This window comes from Eschrichtius robustus, chromosome 1, assembly GCF_028021215.1.
Source record: "Eschrichtius robustus isolate mEscRob2 chromosome 1, mEscRob2.pri, whole genome shotgun sequence".
NCBI classification, from domain to species: domain Eukaryota; kingdom Metazoa; phylum Chordata; class Mammalia; order Artiodactyla; family Eschrichtiidae; genus Eschrichtius; species Eschrichtius robustus.
In genome coordinates, this window is record NC_090824.1 from 10,780,541 (window position 1) to 10,800,442 (window position 19,902).

General features: G+C 52.9%; 1 protein-coding gene across 1 annotated transcript in view; it reads left to right on the forward strand.

The window, feature by feature from the left end:
• Window positions 1–10,825: 10,825 nt before the first annotated feature.
• ASB2 (ankyrin repeat and SOCS box containing 2) overlaps window positions 10,826–19,902 on the forward strand; it is a 28,828-nt gene continuing 19,751 nt past the window's right edge. Inside the window, exons 1-2 of the mRNA XM_068553363.1 lie at window positions 10,826–11,031; window positions 18,015–18,113. Of these exons, the coding sequence (XP_068409464.1) occupies window positions 10,826–11,031; window positions 18,015–18,113 (305 nt within the window). The remainder of the gene's footprint in view (window positions 11,032–18,014; window positions 18,114–19,902) is intronic.

Consider the following 19,902-nt stretch of genomic DNA (forward strand, 5'->3'; position numbering starts at 1 on the left):
CAGGGCCCTGGAGTCCTGCGTCCAGACCTGTATGTGCCAAGCCAGCCAGGCTGGCTGCAGCAGGAAAAGGCAGGGAGATGGACCAGGAGGAGCTTGGGAAGGCGCCTAGCTGTGCCAGGGTCAGCATAGCTAGGGGTCACCTCCAGCCCCTGCAGGGCCCGGGGGTGAGAGACGTGTCCTCCACTTGGGAGGCTGAACTGACGGTAACCCACGAGCCTGGGGACTCCATAGCATGGGGCCCACAGAGATAAAACTTGGCATTCACTGATGCTTTTCTTAGCTGGTGCTCATGGCACCGCTTCAGATTGTGGGCCTTTGGGCCTGTGTGGAGTTTATGCTTCTCCTCGGAAAATGGAATATTTTCTACCAAAAACAGGAAAGAGGATTTTTTCCTCTTGTTCGTTCTTCTTCCCTCTCTCCCTCTCACCCTCTTTCTCTCCTCCTGTTTTGGGGTAGCTTCCTCAATGTACAACAATAAGTAAATAATCTTCTAAAACTTGTCATCAGGGTCCTCGACCACTTGTGAGTGATTCATCCTGATTCAGGTTAGCAAGGGGCGCTCAGCTCATTTCAGATGGAGTTTTGGTCTCCATAAACCTACAGTGGGCACAGAGGGTCCGGGGGTGTGGTGACGTGGGAGCGGAAGCAGCTTTGGACAGGTTCAAATCCCTGGCCGTCACCTCCTACCTGGGTAATTTGGGCCTGTCATGCCCCGTCCCTGGGGCTCAGCTTTCCCTCCTGGGCTATGGGGTCAGCTGTGGTCAGGTCCCCTTGGTAACCTCCAACAACCCTGGCCCAGCTTCGGAAACCTAAAGTCCTAACTCCCGAGAGAAGCCGGCTGTGTGTAACCAGCATCAAAGTTTCTTGGATTAGCAGAGCTTGGAGGGGCTTTGGAGCCTTAGAGTCTGGACAAAAGGCTCAAATCCCATTAGCTGCCAGGCCCTGGACACCACCAGCCAAAGGCTTGTCAGCACTGCCTGTTGCAAAGGCCCACCCTGGGGCTTTGACCTGGGCCCTTCTGGGGGCCAATGAAGGTGGCCTGGATTCCACTCTACCTCCCCGCAAGGCCGGCTCGCCCCTTAGCCAGAGCAGAGACTTCCAGAGTAACTAACCCCTGGCCACTGCCCTAAATATTCGGTGTCAGGAGGTCCGATGAAAAGAGGGGCAGGCAGGCTCTCTGCCACTTACAATCTGGGCCTCAGTCTCCTCATCTGGGCAATGGGAAGAATCCTCCCCTGACTCCGGAGGTTTTGAGAAGTCAAATGGTGCAATACATGAAATTGGCCAGGAAACAGTGCAGGGACCCATAGCATCAGCCTTTTTATTTTTATTTTTCAAAATTTTATTGAAGTATAGTTGATATACTGGAGCCAGCGTTTGGGGCCCCTCAAAGGAGGCAAAAGAGGAGCTCCTGGAAGCCTCAGGGGTGGAGCCAGTCTCCCCTGTTCCAAGCGGGCCTTGGATCTCGACCACCGCTCCCTCCACAGGCCCCTGGCTTGACTGGCTGGGCACACTACACTCTCGCTTTCCCTGGGAAAGGGCTATTTTTTTCAGGTGTACAGCAAAGTGATTCAGTCATATATATATATATGTTCTTTTTCAGATTCTTTTGCATCATAGGTTATTACAAGATATTGAATATAGTTCCCTGTGCTATACAGAAGATCCTTGTTGTTTATCTATTTTATATATAGTAGTGTGAGCACCAGCGTTTTTTACGGTTTAGGTTTTAAAGCCATAGGACCCAGGAAGGGGAGAGAATACTTTAATGTTTTACAATCACGAGCTCTCCAGCTGGAAGTGTTTCCCCGGATTTCCTAGGACCCCTCTGGATCCTGGGGGAACAGCAGATCAGAAAGATAAGCTTTGACGTAAACATACTGGGCATTGCAAGGAGTGGGGTTGAGGACCCTGGGGGCCAAGGAACAGCCCAGGTCAATTCCTCACTTCCTCATATGGCCCCAGGCTCGCCAAGCAGCAGGTGTTTAGGACTGCCTTGGGCTAAGGTCATGTGATGTGAGGCCCTGAAATGGATGGATAGATAGATAGATAGATAGATAGATAGATAGATAGATAGATAAATAGATAATTAATTTAGTTTAACCCAGGCCTTTACTCAAAACTTAAAAAAAAACTGGAGGCTGTGGGTTACATAGGATGAGGACTAGGTGTGAAGTCAGAAGATGTAGCCTCTGGTCTCTTCCTCATCAGTTTCGTCCTGCTGTGCCTCAGTTTCCTCATCTGTAGAATGGGAACAGTACCCTCATCACAAATCTATCACGCAGCTCAAGCTAACAACATAGGTGAGAGTGTAAATGAGCTGCAAAGGGAGGCATTAGGGCTGTGGTTCTCCCAGTGCTTGTTGCAGTGTCTGAACCATAGTGCTTTGCATAAGAGCTGAATTGCACAGTCCACACTCACACCTAAAACATCCAAGTGGACCCTGCCTGATATACTCATCCCGCCCTTACTACGTGTGGCCCTGATCCAGGAACTAAGTGCTCACCAGAAACCCACTATTGTCATTTGTAGGTGGTCACCTCATACATGACTTCAAACCCAGGATGGGGAGGAGTGGGTTGGGCTGTGGGTCCTTCTGAAGTTCCTAGGACAGCAGGTCATGTCAGCAGGAAGGGAGGCGGCAGAGGGAGGGGCCCTGGGGAGCAGTGGATTTGGAAGTGGTGGGGAGAAGCCATCCTGCACCCAGGCTGGATTTAGGGAGATCGTGGAGATCTCCCTCCTTCCCAAGCTCTGACCCCATTACTGACCCCTGGGGCCACCCAGCGGGTCTCTGCAGCGTCCCTCGGGGCTGCCCGGGACAGCCTGGGGGCCGACAGCCACAGCCGACCCTCCTGACCACAGCTGTCAGGGGAAAACAGTTTGCATGGAAACTGCCAACTGGGAGTGAGTTCCAGGTGACAGCATCTCAGCCGGAATGGGTCAGAGCAGAGAACTGCAGCATCCTGGGAGCCATGGACTAATGTTAGCAGATTTTACTGGGCCACCGGGCACATGCCGAGTGCCCTGTCCCACATTTCTATATGTTACCTCGTTTTGTCTGACAGCACCACTGTAGGCCAGATGCTATTATTATCTCCATTTTACAGAGGGGCAAAACGAGGTGGGGGGTGGAGTAACCTGCTCCCTATCACACGGCCAGCTGGTGGCAGAGCGGGGTTTGAACTCAGGCAGTCAGACACCTGTGGTCACGCCCTCTACCACGCACAGTGTCTTCTCATAATAGCTGTGCTTCCAAGGTTTGACCTAATCATTCATTCACCTGCCCATCCAACATTTATTAAGTACCTACTGCGTACCTGGCCTTGGGTGTGTCCTGGGGTTATGGCACAAATGTGATACAGGCTTGCTCTGTGGACGTTTCCAGACTCTCTAGCGAGCCAGGCCCACAGTGGGCAGTCAGAGCACTAGAACGTCAGGGGTGCCCTTGGAGGCAGCTCTGGATGCCTCAGCCGTCAGATCAGGGAGACTTCCTGGTGGAGGAGCTGCATGAACTGCGTCTGGAAGGATGACTAGCCAGGGGATGAGGCCGGGAAGGGAAGGGAAGGCAGATGAGTGGAGGACAGGAAGCCGCTTGTCTGGGCTCTCACTCCTGACTCAAGTCCCCGGCTGAGGGGGAGCTTGATGCCCTGGAGGATGACCACCAGTCCCTCTCCTGCCCCCAACCCTCCCAGCCACACCTCCCACCCCCAGTTTCTGATAAAACATCCAGGAAGCCACTCTTCCCGCCACAGGCCCCCAAACGACTACAGAGACCCCACCGCAGCTCCCAGGCAGACCCTGGCTGTCAGGGAGCCTGGATTTGCAGAGAGGGGAAGGAACTGGGGAGAAGAAGGACCACTTTTCAAATGTTATTATTTAGTCCTCACTCCAGTCCTGCAGGGGGGTCCATGTTTCTATGCCCATTTCACAGATGTAAAAACTGAGGCCCAACTTAGAAGAGCACTGGCTGTGGATGGACCAGGCACTGTTCTGAGTGCTTTACTGTGTTAACTCAAGGAGCCCCGTCACAGCCACTGTTATCCCCATTTTATAGCTGCCCTGGGAGAGGTGGGGGCTCCCCTGGAGCCAGCATTTGGGGCCCCACAAAGGAAGCAAAAGAGGAGCCCCTGGGAGCCTCAGGGGTGGCTCCAGTCTCCCCTGTTCCAAGCTGGCCTTGGATCGGCCACTCTCGACCACCGCTCCCTCTGCAGGCCCCTGGCTCGACTGGCAGGGCCCACTACACTCTCGCTTTCCCTGGGAAAGGGCTATTTTTTAATCCCGCTGGCCTCTCTCCAGGACTCAGGCCCAGAAGGTAGCCTAGCCCCCAGGCTGAGGCCTCAGAAATCATGCTGGACAGCACGAAGATGAGGAGAAACTGAGGGCAAGAGAGGGGCAGGGCATCACCCAGGATCTCACCTCCTCACCCCTACCCTCACTCTGCCATGACATAGATACTCTTTTAGGTCCATTTTACAGGTGGAGAAATTGAGCTTCTAAGAGGTCACAGAGCTAATAACCAGCAAAGCTGTGATTTGACCCCGGCCAAGCTGACCCCATCTGCTGCTTCTTTTCTTTTTTTTTTTTTTCATTTTTTGGCCGTGCAGCGTGGCCTGCAGGAACTTAGTTCCCCGACCAGGGGTCAAACCTGTGCCCCCTGCGGTGGACACGTGGAGTCTCAACCACTGGACCGCCAGGGAAGTCCCCCATAGGCTGCTTCCTAACTGCCCCCTCATGCTAAGGCTGAGCAGTTCCACCTGCCAGTGTCCCTGGCAGCAGCCCTAGCCTGTAATCGCACAGGCCCAATGATGGGGAAGTAGCCTGGTATCACACACTTCCTTCCCAACGGCCAGGCCCAGCGCTAGGCCTGTCCATGCTTGAATCTCTTAATTCTACTACCACCTCCTTAACAACAGTACTTACCAGGGTCTCTGTTTTGAATGTGAGGATTCTAAAGATGGGGACTTACTCAAAGCCCCTCAAAGGCTAAGGATCTCAGTGAGAAAATCAAGAGATGTCTGGCCCCACAGTGAGGGTAGGGAAGTTCTTCTCCCTCAAGGTCCCTTCAAGGTCAACCCCCATCTGTGGGAACCCACCATGGTCCCCACCGCGCAGGTGCCGGGTTGGGTGAGGATGGCTATATTACCCCTGCCTGCTCAGAACCCTTGTGAGTGTCACTTACTTGGATGGGTGTCCCTGGAATTCCCAGAAGGAGCACTGGATTTGAGGTAGGAAGCTTGGGCTCCAAATCCATACTTTCCAGCTGCCTGTCCTCATGCAAACCTTTCCCTTCCCCTTTCTGAATCTTAATTGCCTCGTCTATCAGATGGGATCAATCACGTAGGGGCATCAAGTCCTTTTGAAAAGAGTGAGGATGCAGAAGAATTAATAAGTTAATTCAACAAAAAATGTTCTTACTTTCTAGGGCTGTTGTCAGGGCAATGCCATGGAATAAGTGACAAAAGGGAAAGTCTCTGGACACTGTCTGATCCATGGGGGAGGGCCTGGGGAGTCTGGAATTAGCTGCGGGAGATGGCAGTTCCAGGTAACCATCACCTGGCTGCCCTTGCCTCCCTAGGAATCTGGTCAAGGAAGGGGTGCTTGCTGGAGCCGGGTGCTGTCCGTGTACCTCTGAGCTACCCATACCAGGCTGCAGGGCCAATGCTGCCTCAGGGTGAGGGGCTGGAGGGGTCCCCTCCCAGCTGCCTGCACTTGACCAGCACGTGTATATGGCTCCTTCAACACGGTGAAGTGGGTTGTCTCATTCCCATTTTTACTGATAAAGGAACGGAGGCCCAGAGGGGAAGTGACTTGACCAAGGTCACATAGCTAGTAAGTTGCAGAACTGAAACTAGACCTAAGGTTCCTGACACTCAGATCTGAGATCCTTCCATTCCTGCTTGGTTCGCTATTCCCCCATGAACAATGCTAAGCTCCATACATATGGTAGACCTGTTGAAGTGACCATAGGGACCCCCAGGGACAGAGAGTTTGGTGTTCACTAGCACAGAGCTAACCAAACATCTCAATGAGTTGTAGAAGCTTTAGAACTGGAAGAACCCTTGGAAACTTTCTAGCCAAAACCCTCTTTTTGCAATGAGAAAACTGAGGCCCAGAGAGGGACAGGGATGTGGCCGAGGTCACACAGCACTTTAGCATCAACTTGGAAACCATAACCCAGGTCTCTGACTCTTAGTCCAGTGCTCTTCCCCCTCGCCCCTGGCCTGGAGCAGATGCCCTCAGGCGAGGGCACCACGACGCTGGGCAGGCACTGGGCATCGGCACTTCTGGTCAAGGTAGCACCACATGAACTGAGCCTCTGCCTTGTGCCAGGTGGGGGTAGAGCCAAACTCCAGCCCTGGAAAAGTCAAGGCAGGGACCTCAGGCACAGGGAAGCAAAGAAGGGGTGGGAAGCAGGGCCTGGGTCAGCTGGGGGTGGGGACCACCTGGCTGCACGGTGCCCCCTTCCAGGATGGAAAGGATGGAGGGCAGGTTCTAGTCTATCCCGCCATTTAACAGATGGAAAAACTGAGAGCCTGAGAGAGAAAGAGAAATGCTCATGGCTGAGCTGGGACGTAAACCCCCAAGTCTCTTGATTGCCGGTCTTGGGCTCTTTACACAATAAACAAAACTGAGGTTGTCGGTGCTGCAAAATAATAATAATGGTAACAATAATAATAATAATAGTACCCCAAACATTAGGCACAAAGTGATTTTGAGGTCAGAATGCCCCTTTTCCCTCCCCTAGTGTGGAGCACAGAGCAGCTACGTGACAGTTGATGTGGAGCTGCGCTGGCTACCTACTAAAATTGTCAAGGAAGCCTTGAACATTGCAATGTTTGGCCGCCAGCCCTGGAGGCTTTGAGCTCTTGGTCTCGGGTGGGACTAGAGCCTTGGCATGTTTTCAAGACACTCGGTCAGGGCTAAGAACCATGCTTTAAGATGATTTTTGACTGCATATAGCAAAAAATCCACCTACCATTGGCTTAAACCATAAAGATCTTCAGTCTTTACCTAATAAGCAGGCCAGGATGGGCAGACCCAGCACAGGTTCAGCAGCTCAACAATATAATGAAGGACTCAGAAGACCTGTCATTCGCTCCGTCAGACTCACTGTTGTGACACTGTCCCTCTCATGGTTACAAGATAGCTGCCACCACTCCAAGCAGCAAGTCCTCCAGCACAAAGCAGGGGTGTGGGCGAGGAGTCTTTTTCTTCACTGCTTTCTCTTTTATTAGGAAAAGGAAAGTCCTTCCTGGGAGACCCCAGCAGAATTTCCTTTATGTCTCTTTGGACAAAACCAGGCTACATGCCTACCCCTAAATTAGTCACTGGCCAAGGGGGTGAGATTGTCCCAATTGTCTTGGAACAGTCATGCTTCATCCATGGAAGAGGGCACACTGCTGCCTGAACAAAGCCAGGTTCTGCTATCAGAGAAATTGGGGGAAATGGCTGTTGGGTGGGCAATCAAGAGGGTCTGCCGTGCTGCCCTACGATAGTGGAGACAGACAGCCACCCGCACAGTAAACTTGAACCAGGCATTCTCCCCTCGTAAGGCACTGGCCTTGGGAAGACGACCCAGGGTCAAGTCCACACATGAACTACTGACCACAGCCTGGAGGGAGAAGTTCTAGCAGCAGAATGCTCCTTGGAAGAAACTGGGTAGGCTTCCTGGAAGAGGAGGCACTTGCTCTGGGCCTTGAGGAATGAGAAGGAGTTCTTAAAATGCAGGAAGGAGGGAGATGTGTCCAGCACAGCTCAAGTAAGGGCACTGGGGTAGGAGCCACGGTTGGGTTGGGGGAGAGGTGTGCCCTCGCCTTACTTGGAAAGTCAGGGATGCAGAGGAAGAGGGTGAAGGGAGAGTGGGGACTGGATTTTGAAGAGGTGGAAGGGCAAGGCAAGGCGTGCAGGCTTTATTCTGTTAGGCGAAGGAGGGATTTGGTGAGGTCTGGGGTGTGGGGCTGGGAGACCAGCATGAAGGCCACTGCTGAGGCCGAGCAGGAGGAAGTCAAGGCCTGAACCAGGCAGAATCGGTGGGGAGAAGCAGGTGGAGGGGAGTGACACCAGGAAGGCTGAGGCAGGACACAGAACCGTCGTCCCCAGGTGCCCTTGTGCTGATCATCTGCTGCCTTCGGAGCTGCAGCCTTTTCTAGCTGTGTTTGGAAAACCCAGATTTGTTTGATAATAACAACTCTCATTTGCTAGTGCCTTACAGAGCAGTAGGTGTTACTCTTAGGGCTGTGACAGGAATTAGACAGAAGAATATCTACCAAGGGTTCAGCCCATGTCAGATCCCACCCCTCGCCCCGCTCCCACCCCAGATGGGTGCCCCCCCTCTGCTTGTGCTTTATGGCTGGTCGTCCTGCCAAGTGGTGGTTCCCAGTCACCCGTGGAGCCCTTCGAAGAAGTGTGATGCTCAGGCCACACTCCCAGAGATTCTGACTTAATGGGTCCGAGTCGGGGCCCAAACACCAATCCTTGTTAGAACCGGTTTTATATTCTTTTAAGTAGATGTGTTACTGTGGTATAATGTACAGAAATGTACAGATCATACCTGAACGGCTCCAGGGATTCTTACAAAGGGAACCAACCAACCATGTAACCACTTAGATCAAGAAATACAGCGTGACTGGCCCCCCTCATGTTCCCTCCCACCTAGTAACCCCCAAAGGTAACCACTCTCCCGACTTCTATCACCAGAAGTTAGTTTTGCCTGTTCTTGAACTTCATACAGATTGAATCGTGTATGTATGTTCTTCATTATCTGACTTCTTTTGCTCACTCAGGTTTGTGAGATGCCTCCTGTTATTGTGTGTAGTGGCAGTTTGACTATTTCAATGGTGCATATTATCCATCACATGAATATACCACAGTGCAGTAATCCATTCAAATGCTGATAGACATTTGGGGAGTTTCCATTGGGGTTTATTTTGAATAACGCTGCTATGGATTATTCTCAAACTTGTCTTCTGGTGAACATATGTACACCTGTCTTGGGCATAGAGACTGGAGTGGGATTTGGGGGGTCACATGACATGTATATGTTCAGCATTAGCAAATGCCATCCCATTTTGACACTTCTGCCACGAGTCGGGGGCATTCCGGTTGCTCCACTTCCTCTCCAACACTTGCCATTTCCCATCTTTTTCACTTGAGCCATTCTGGTGGGTGTATAGTGGTATTGCATTGGGGTCTTAATCTGAATTCTTCCCAAACACTTAGGAAGTTAAGCACCCTTACGTTTGGTGGTTGGCCTTTTAGATGTCCTCTCTGTGAAGTGCCTGGCCTAGTCTTTTGAGCATTGGTTAACTAGAGCCACAAGAATTCTATATGACAAAGCACCCCCAACAAGCGTTTATTCTCGTGCTCTGGCTCTGCAGGTCGATGGGCTGATCTAGGCCAGGCCAGGCTGGGCTCCTCAGCTTCAGGCTGCAGGCCCACTGGACAGAGATCCTCTGTGCAGGTTGGGTTATGGCTGCCCCAGGTGGGTTCACTCTGGGGCCCGGCTAAAGGGCAATGGCTCCAAGGGGGAGTCCTGGCGATGGCAGAAGAGCAAGTGCCACTGCCCACGCGCATGTCAAGTGGCTGCTTTATCATGTCCACTAACATTCATTGGCCAGAGCAAGTTACATGGCCAAGCCCAATCTCAGTGGGGAAGGAAGGGGCAACATTCTGCCTCCAGGGGAAAGGGGAGGGTGAATATTTGCTGAGCAAACCGAATTACAGCACTGGTATTTTGGATATTTTTTTAAAAGATCTCATGTGACTCTAATCTTCAGTCAGGGCTCAGAATCACTGACCTACAGTCACACTGCATGTCAGCCAGTCAAAACAAAAATCAGGCTCAGCTGATTTTACTTCTTTTCCTGAAAGCAGTTGACTCAACCAAAGTCCATTTCTCCTTAAGGTAATTTTTTTAAGAAGACAGTCCCTGGAATTACATGGCAAATGATTTTAACGGTTGGTTTTAACTAGATCAGGTGATTCATCTCTAATAATCTCAACTCTAGCACAAGTCAGAGAAATGCGTGGATAGGGTGCTGTTGGATGATTGGAAGGAAGGAATGTGGGCACGGTTGTGTAATCTCCTTGAGGGCAGGGATTCTGTCCCTCGGGATCGTTGTTGTTGTATCACCAGTGCTTAGAAGGGTGTCAGACCTAGAAGAGGTGCTCAGTAAATAATCTCTCAGTTGATGATGCGTGCACACGTGTATAGATAGGCTGTCTGGAATGGAAAAATGAATGGTGGATGGGTGGATGGTTGGTTGAATATATAGATGTATAGATGGATGGATGGATAAATGGGATGGGTGGTGGATAGACAGATACATCTGAGGGTGAATAATGGAGAGATGGGTGGATGGTTAGATGACTGGCTAGACAGATGAGTGGATGGATAGGAGCATGGATGTTGGATGGATGATTAGATGGTTGGACAGATGGATGGCTAAGTGAACAGATGGGAGGGTGAATGGATAAATGAGTGGGTGGGTGGACAGCTGGATGTGTGGGACGATGAATAATTGGACAGATGGGTGGCTGGTTGGACGGATAGTTAGATAGGCTGGTGGAGTGATGAATAGATGAGCGGGTGGATGGATGTGTAGATGAATGAGTGGTTGGGTGGATCGTATGACAAAATGAATGGATGAAAAATGATTGTGTGATTGCCACAAGAAAGCACAGCCTTCCCTGTGTGTAAACATAGCTACCTCGCAAAACTCTTAGTGACCAGGGTGGCTTTGATCTCTGCACAGACTTTTCTGATTTGATGCTTGCACCTCCCCGCTGAGTGTCTTCTGGAGGCCAAGGTGAGAGGTGGAAGAGGATGGCCACGGAGATCAGTGCTCGGGGCAGACAGCGTGCCATTGGGCAAGAGGAGTACAACCTGTACAGCAGCCTGAGCGAGGATGAGCTGGTCCAGATGGCCATTGAGCAGAGCCTGGCTGACAAGACTCGGGGCCCAACCACCACTGAGGCCGCTGTGTCCACACGTGTCAACCGCGAACCTGCGCATTTCTACCCGTGGACCAGGTGAGCGAGGGGAGGCCAGATGGGGCGTCCATCAGGCATAGATCCCAAACACTGTTAATCCAAGACCAAATTATCCTGGTCTCTAAGATGCATTTTCACACTGTAATGACTTACATTTGTTATCTAAACTTACTGAGCTCTGAAGGTGCCAAGTACCACCTTGGGTGCTGTACACACTTTGCCTCATTTTATCCTCTTAAGAACCTTCTAGGAGGCTGTATGCTATATTCCCATTTTACAGATGAGGAAACTGAAGCTCAGGGCTGAGTAACTAGTCCAAGGTCACACAGCTAGCAGGCAGTGGTGCAGAGATTGGAGCTCTCTGATTCCAGAGCCCATGGCTTGGCCTTGTACCACTGGCTTTATGTTTGGATGCAAAGGAACTGATGTTCTGCATCTGGCCAGGGCTTCCAACCCTTTCTATGCCATCTTCCTGGCAAAACATGTCTGAGAAGCAATGACATCTGCCCAGCAAAACCATCCTGCCTCCTGTTCTGGCTCCCCCATCTCAGCACGACCTCATCATCCCATTAGCAGGACCATCTACAGCAGTACCATGTCACACCAGTAGAAATATGACATGGGCCACAACTGCAGTTCCACAGATGCAATTTTGAATTGTGTGACCTTGGGCAAGTCACTTAACCTCTCTGAACCTCAAACAACAATAGTAATAACAGCAGCAACAATAAACAGACTTTTTCCGATGTCCAGAGCCAGTCGACACGGATGAAGGTGGGTGACGGTACATCTTGGCCCTGTGCCCTGATGAAACCTACCAGGGTGGTCCCCAAGTGACTTTGGCCCTTCCGAGGCTGGACCACTTCTGCCAGGAAGGCTGGGCAAAGGCCTGGGATGCCCATCACTCAGGAGCCCCCTCCCTAAAGGGGAAGGCAGGCAACCTCCTTGGGCAGCTGGAAGGAATATGAAGGCTCCAGGTTACTGAGCTGACCACAAGGACATCCCATCCTGGGACCCAATCTGAAAAACAGAAGCCCAGAGCCAAGGACTCATGGTGGCTGATGCTCTAGAGACCCTGGTTCCTGTTTTGGCCAGTTCAGCCCAAGTCAGACCACAGGTTCCTCATTCTCAGAGGGATCAGATAGAGAGAAGAGCAAGTTCCCTCCAACGTGGTCTGCAGCACAAGCCGTACGTCCTGGGGCCTCTGCAGCCTTCTCCCCAGCATGGGAACCCCCTCCAGGAGTCCTGTAGACACTTGAAAACATTAGAACTGGGCCCTGACCTCCTCCTTCCTCTAGTGGTAAGGAAGTGGAGGCCCAATGTGGGGTGTAAACATTTATCCTGAGAAAGAAAGTGCTCACGCAGCAGGGAAAGGACTTATCCAAGGCCATGCGGCCCTCACCCAAGATCCAGGCGCAGTCATGCAGGGCAGGAGGATTCAACCTGCATCTCCTCGCTCTTGATGTGACCTGAAACCTCCTAGGCTCTGTTCTGCCCTTTCATCTCTGAAAGGAGGCTGGGTTGGGCCCTGCTAGGGAAGCAAATCCCTTTCATGTGATTGTTAATCAAATTCTCCTCCTCCTCCACATGCCCAGCCCGCAGGCGTTCACTTGATCCTGACAAAAGCCACGCAAGGTGGATGTTTCTGTGCCCACTTTACGTATGACAAAACACGCGTCCAGCAGGGCTAGGAACTGAACCAAGGTCTGTCCCACCCTGAAGTTCAGACACTTGACCAGCTCTGTTGATTCTGCAAAAGCCTCTCTCTATTTCCTGTCCCTCCTCCACCTTGAAGAGACTTCTCCCCACAGAGATTCAGGGTCCCCCAAACAAGAGACACACGGATTTGTGCTCACACTCAGACATGGTGTTACAGTAAGTATGGAGCCCGATAGAGTCCTTGGCCACTTTTATCCCCAAATATCATAGTGTTCATCTAAGTAGACCCACAGCAGGTTTAGAAAGCGGACATCACGTATGTCCCCAGAGGCTCCACTTGGCCAGCTCCGCCTCATCTTTGACCAGCCTCCCAGGTCAAGCAACTTGCTCTCTTACTTTCCTGGCTGTTTCTTTCACTGCCCTGACTACAACAGTTTCTATGTATTTATTTCTGCCATTAACCTGTGAACTACTTGAAGGCAGGGGCCTCAGCCGTCTTCCTTCCTGTGAGGCCTTGTGTCTAGCACACAGGGCCTGACCCGTGGCAACACCTCACAGCTCTTTGTGAATGGATGAATGGGTGAATGAGTGAGGAGGCAGCAGACTAGAGTGGAAACAGAAGTGGGTTGGGAGGTTCGGCTCCTTCTTCTGTCACCTACTGGCTGTGTGTCCTTAGGCAAGTTACCTGACTTTTCTGAGCCCCAGCAGCCTTATGCCTAAAATGGCAATACCAAAAACTTGCCCAGGCCTACCTTGCAGTATTCTTATGAAAAGCTAATCAGAGGAGGTGGGTGCTGTCCCACATCCTGCAGCCTGAACAACTTCGCCCCACTTCCTCCCTGAGTGCCCGTCTCAAGGCTGCCTCTGTATCGTGGACAAGCTTTTGTGTCACCCTAGAAGGCATTACCCGGCCTCCTGAGAGTGTCCCCAATGACACTGTATGACCTCCTTGGGGACAGGGAACAGATATTACTCACTTTGGTATCCTCAGTACCTGGCAAAGAGCCTGGATCATTGTAGATGCTCAATGAATGTTTTTAGGCAAATCAATGCATTTTTAAAAAATATTTATTTATTTGGCTGTGCCGGACCTTAGTTGCGGCATGCGGGATCTAGTTCCCTGACCAGGGATCGAACCCGGGCCCCCTGCATTGGGATCGCGGAGTCTTAACTGCTGGACCATCAGGGAAGTCCCTGCATTTTGAATCCAATAAAATTCTCTAGAAATATAATTTATTGTTATCAGCTTGTGACCAAATGTGGACGTAAAGGTCAAGCGGGTCTTTGGGATCCTAGAAATGAAAGCCAGCTCAGCATCCCAGAGAAAACATAATATTCCCTTTTAAAGTCATTTTCCAATTTGTTCCTCTCCCACCACAAGGTAAGGGGTGAAGTTTGAACATGTATGAGGATCATTTTCCAAGCCTTGGCCCGCTGAGGGCCCCCTGAGAGGCAGACCAACGTCCCATCCAATGGAGAAGTAGGGTTTATGCACTCATGAAACAGGGAGCCCAAGGGTACTAAAATAGCAGTCCGAGTGGGTCCAGGAAGCTGAGTCTTCCAGTCTTTAAACTTCTGCATTTTATTTAAGTTAAATTTCTAAGAAGAAAAAGGAAGAAAACATGAAGCAGGAACTTGCTTGGGCTGATGTGTGCACAGCTGCAAACAATTCAAATAAGCCACCTACACTTACTGTACACTTACAATATGACAGGTGCCTTCCCTGCACCTGGATGTGTATCAGGCCTTGTTCCTGTTCTCCCTAAGCTTTCAGTCTAATGAAGGCAAAGGCCCAGAGGTACATAATGATCCAACAGTATGGATGCAGCAAAGAGCCTTGCTTCAGTGTCAAAGGGACACAGGAAGGGTTGATTTACTTCTTAGTCAAGGAGGTGGGCTTTGCAGGATTAATAGGAGTTTACCGAACAGTCTAGAGGAAGCAAACCCCTTTGAGCCTCAGTTTCCTCATCTGCAAAAGGGAGCCAATTTCATCTCCTTCACAAAGTGGACTAGAGAATGAAATGAGATGACTTGTGCTATGTGCCTATCATAAGACTTGGTACATAGCAAGCTCTCAATGAATTTTAGCCATGGGTGGGAAGGCAGAAGTTGCTGCAGCTTGGAATCCATGTTCTCTACATGTGAGTCCTCTCTGGCCAGCCCAGAAAGGATGGATTGGCCAGTGGGTGAGAGAGAAACAGAACTCGCATGGGAGGAATGGGCGTGGAGGTAGCAATCCTGTGTGAGCTCCTCCTCTCTCCAGCCAAGAGGGCAGTGGGCTGGTTCTCCAGGAATTTGAGGTCTTGGCATACAACCACACAGCACCAAGATTACCATACGGGACACTATCCCTACAAAGGCTTTTGTTTACTTGTTTTGTTTCGTTCATTTAAATTTATCAAGCGCCTACGGTGCCAGGCCCTGTACTCATGACACCTGTGCTCGACATAGGGTTCGTGTGAGGACCAGATGGGAGAACAGGTATAGGATGCTGTTAGGTGGCAGGCATGGGAAGACTCTTGTATTTGTCAGCTCCCTCTGCTATTAAGATGCCTGCTTGCCACCCGCGTTCAGCCAGGTCCAGGCCAATTTAACACCCTTCCTGGGGCTGGCCTGGGCTTCTCATTAACTCAGACAGGGCCCACTGAGAAGTCAGGGGGCCTTGTCACCACAGCCCTGGTCCCCACTCTCACCGAGCCTGAACTGTGTCTGAAGCCGGGACCAGCTGGACTCCAGGACAGGGCTGTTGGGAGCTGGTGATGGTGACATACTACCGACCCCCACCTACCCGCCCACACAAAGGACGTGGGGCCCTACCTGGGCCCCTTCCAGGGCATGACCTGTGCCCACATCCTGCCAGGTTGCTCTCACTTCTGATGACTCAGCCCTTGTGGTTTCCTCTGCTGGGAATTTCCCTCCTCTGGACCTGAGGTGAAATGGGGCCTGTAGCCTTGATCAGAAAGAGCACGGAGGCCGGTCCGCGGCCTGGCTCCCCTTCCGGCTCTGAGCACTCATGCTGCCTGCCCCTAAAGCCTAGTTAACACGCTCAATTTCAGAGTGCCCAGAGCGAGTCCCCCTGCCTCTCTCCCGGCCCCTCCCTTGCGGCTCTGTGGTGGTATGTGTCCTCCCCCACCCCGACCCCGATGCCATTGATCTGCACCCCCAGGCCCTAGCACAGAAGGTGCAACCAGCAAGAGCTGGGAGATTCTTGCTGAATGTTCCTCCTCTGCACGTGGGACCAATGCACCGTCCAGGTGGCGGGGAGGATAGAAAGGAGGCGAAGCCATGCCCCATCGTGAGGGAATGTCACCGTCGCCATCTCGCTGCCATCCCCGCCAGCCTCACCTTCCATTGTTGCTGTTATTATTATACCGTCAGAGATATGTCCTAATTTTAGGGTGGTGGGTAGGTTTTCATCAATGTGTTTTACATGGCTAAAAACATTCTAACAACAAAAAGTGATGGGAGGCCACACGTGGATCAATGATGGGAGTGACTGGGTCCCCAGGGCCATGTAGAGATAGAAGCCCAGGGCTTTGTCATGACCACAGGGCTGGGGACTGCTCAGGTGGGCCTGGCCTCAGGCTGCTTCCATCTTGCCCAGCATCCTCCGCTTTTCAGGGCCGGGAGCAAGTGCAGATAATGACACTGAAACAGCAGCTCTCAGGGCTGGGGAAAAGGGGCCCTGGCAGGGCCAGTCTCTGCACCCCCGTCCCCAGGATGTGGTCTGAGATCTGTATGGCGTCCTGAGTTTCCACGTGAGTTCATTGCAGTGAAGGCTCCACGGCAACCACAGCAGCGAGGAAACCCCTGGTCTGGTCCTGCCTCCTCATTTTGCAAAGGAGGAAACTGAGGCACAGAGAGGGGTGGGGGCTTGTTCCCAGTTTCAGGGCCTGTCTGCGTGGCGGCCTGAGAGCCAGAGAAGGGACAAAGGGGCGGGAGACATCAAGCCTCTGGAGGAGGGAGCACGTGTCGGAGCTCCGTGGCAGACAGGAGTCGACTCTGCAGCTGCGTGTGGCCCTGAGGCCGTTTCCCGCCTCTCGGAGCCTCAGTCTCTGAGTCTAGGAAAGGCAGTGGCATTGGCACCTGCTCTAGCATTCATGGCATCATGCTCGGCCTCGCTGCTCAGGAGCAGGTGGGGGAGAAGGAAGGTGGAAGGTGATGACCGTGGTGCCGCAGGTGAAGGGGGCTGCTGGCATCCTTCCCCTCTCTCTCTCGGCTCCCTCCCTTTCCCTGTGCCCTGGCCTGGCTGAGGGTGTCCACAAAATCTGCAGGGCCTCAGGGTCACAGTTCCAGCATCTCCGTGGCCCACGGGATGCTGGTCACCTGTAGCAACATCCTTCCCAATCCCGCAGGGGACCCCGCAGAGGGGCGCAGGAGACCAGGCCGGGTCCGCTGGGGTGTCTGTTGCCCCAGGGTCCCCAACCCGCTGGAAGAAGGGCCAGCATGTCCTGTTCCCATTCCAGCTCCAACCAATCCAGATCTGTGCAGTGGCCGCCTCTCCTCCTTTCACCCCTCCTGTCCTCACAACAGCCCAGTGGGGTGGGAAAACTGAGACTCAGAGTGACGAAATAATGATGCAACGAATGGTGGACACGTGTGGAGCCCTGTGCCTGGCCCTCTGATAAGCACTTTACACCATTCACGCACTCAGGCCTCACCAGACCAAGTCCCAGAGAAGATGCACCTGTTCGAGGTCACACAGCCAGGGAGTGCCAGAGCCTGGATTTGAACCCGTGTCACTCTGACTCCAAGCCCTGACTCCGATGAACTTCTTCATGCATCCTTTTCCTCTACCCTTTGTACTGCTTGTTCCTGACCCTGGGACAGCAGGACCCTCTAATGAGGGTGTGAGCCAGTGAGGTGAGGGTGGGAGCACAGACCTGGCTTGGCGCCCCAGCTTTGCACCCCTAGCCCCCAACTCCGGTGAATCTCTTGCCCATCCCTGTGGGGACCCAGCCTGGCCGCCCTAGGACTGAGCCCCTTTCATCCTGGAACCTGCTGCTGACTACTCTCACATCCTCCTGGGTGAAGAATGTCACCTTGCTTCATATCTGCCTCCCGCGTGGTTGGCTGGGGAAGGGGACCTTTGGGGGTGGGGTGAGGTTAACCTCATTGTTGTCTTATATGGTCATTTAAATCTCCCAGGGCTTCCTCCAAGGGCCAAAAATAATCTGGAGACACAGCAGCTGTGTCCAGCGCACAGGGAGGACCCGGCCATCTGCTTTGGTTCAGAGCCCTGTGTCTGTCTGTCAGTCTCTCCCCCTCGCTCTCCCTCCGTCCTCGTTCCTGCCTCCGGCCATGACCCGCTTCTCATATGCAGAGTACTTTTCCCTCTTTCACTCCTGCCCTGCACCCTCCAGGTCCGCTGTGTCTCCTGAGAGCGCCCCGACCTCAGCCCCCAAGGGCCTGTTCCAGGAGGTTATGCAGAAATACAACCGCAGCAAGTCCTCACAGCTGGCGTAAGTGCCCCCCGTCCCCACACCGCGCGACCCCCAGAGCATCCAAGCTCATTCACCTCCAAACTGGGGTTGGGGTGCGGGGACGGGAAGCAGTCCCACAGCCCCCAGGAAGAGGGGTACTCTGGAGGGACTCCCAGGAACACCCCTCCCAGGTGTGTCCCCCTGAGACTCAGCAGCTCCTGCCGAGCTGGGCTTGGTGGTCGCAGGCTCCATCCTCTAGGAACTGCCAGCCAGGCTGAGCTTGTGATTAACCCCTCACTTCCCCCAGAATGGGCCCTGCGTGCTGGAGTAGCCCCGTAGGGCTCTGAACCTGGGGACCCAGCGAGAGGGAGACGGGGGAGACGGCCCTAGTACTCCAGGGGCTCAGAGCTGAGGCCGATGAGCCAGCCTCCCATTCTGTCTCACTTTCCCGCATGCCATCACCGCGGGTCTATCTGAGCACACCCACGACGCCCACACCCACAAGTTTTGGTTTGCTCTGTTGTTTTTATTTATTAAGTGCCAGGTGCTAAAACCAAAAGATAATCCGAGCTGCAGGAAGGGCTCTGTTTGCCTGGCACCAGGGTGCTGGGCTAGGTGAGTCCTTGGAAAATAGCTCTGTGCTGTTTCCTTCTCTGCTCGACCCTAGAAGCAGCTAAAAACAAAAAAGGGGTCCCATCGCTGGAGCCCCTATTTCCTTGATTGGTTACATTGTGGGGAGGAGACAGTTGGCCCATGTTTTGTTCCTTCTTCGCAGCCCTTTTCAAGCCCTGCCACCCCTCTCTTCCTTGGCGCTGCAGGTAGGATTTTGACAGTCTGGAAAAGCGAGACCCAGGGTCTGGTCTCAGTGCTGCTGCCACTTCCTGTGAGGCTGCCCGTGAGCCGCTGGCCCTCTCTGGGTCTCCCTTCTCCGTAGAGGAGGTTGGAGAGGACAGAGTGGCCTCCAGGGTCCTGGCCAGCTCCTCAGTCTCTGATGGTCTGATACCCCCAGCAGTTCCCCCCAGCCCAGGGGCGGGCACTTTGGTCGAGCTCATACAGAAGCTGGCGGTGTGTGTGTCTGAGCGCTCCAGGGTCCTTGCACCACAGCTGGACGAGGCCCAAGCTGAGTGGTGGGTCCTGAGAATGTTCTCATGACACCGCACACCCGTCAAGGCCACAAGGACAGCTAGCCCTCCTCCCTTCCGCTTCAGCCGGTCCCACAGGAGACCTTCCAGGAGAGACAGGACACCTACCCCACTGGGGCTTTTCCTGACACCAACAGGGGCTGCTCTGGCCGCTCGTAAGAGGAACTCACCAAGGTGGCAGTGATGGTGTTGATGGGGACTTCAGGGCTTATCTTGTCAGTTACCCATCGTCCTTGCTGGGTCTGTCCTTAACCGGCATCTGTGCTCTGAAGCTATTAATAACCAGAGAGGCTGAGAGTCAGGAGGAAGTGCCGCTCATGCTGGAGGGAGAGGCTGAGAGTCAGGAGGAAGTGCCGCTCATGCTGGAGCGGGGAGCAGCTGGGAGGGTAAAGGGGCTGGCCCTGGAGACACTCTGGGCCGATTGTGGCCGCTGACAGGGATGATGGCCCTGGGACAAGGCCTGCCTCCGGTCTCACCTCCTCCATCAGGGAAATGGGACCACTTACGCAGCTCATTCCCCAAGAGTGGACCCACAGCAGTCTGTCGTCCTCACTGACTCTCCAAGGATGGGGGAAGCCAGCTCGGTGCATGAATGAATGAATGAATGAATGAATGAATGAATGAACGAACGAACGAACGAAGTGGCTTGGATGAGCCAAGCTAAGATGTTATCTTTCACATTAGCC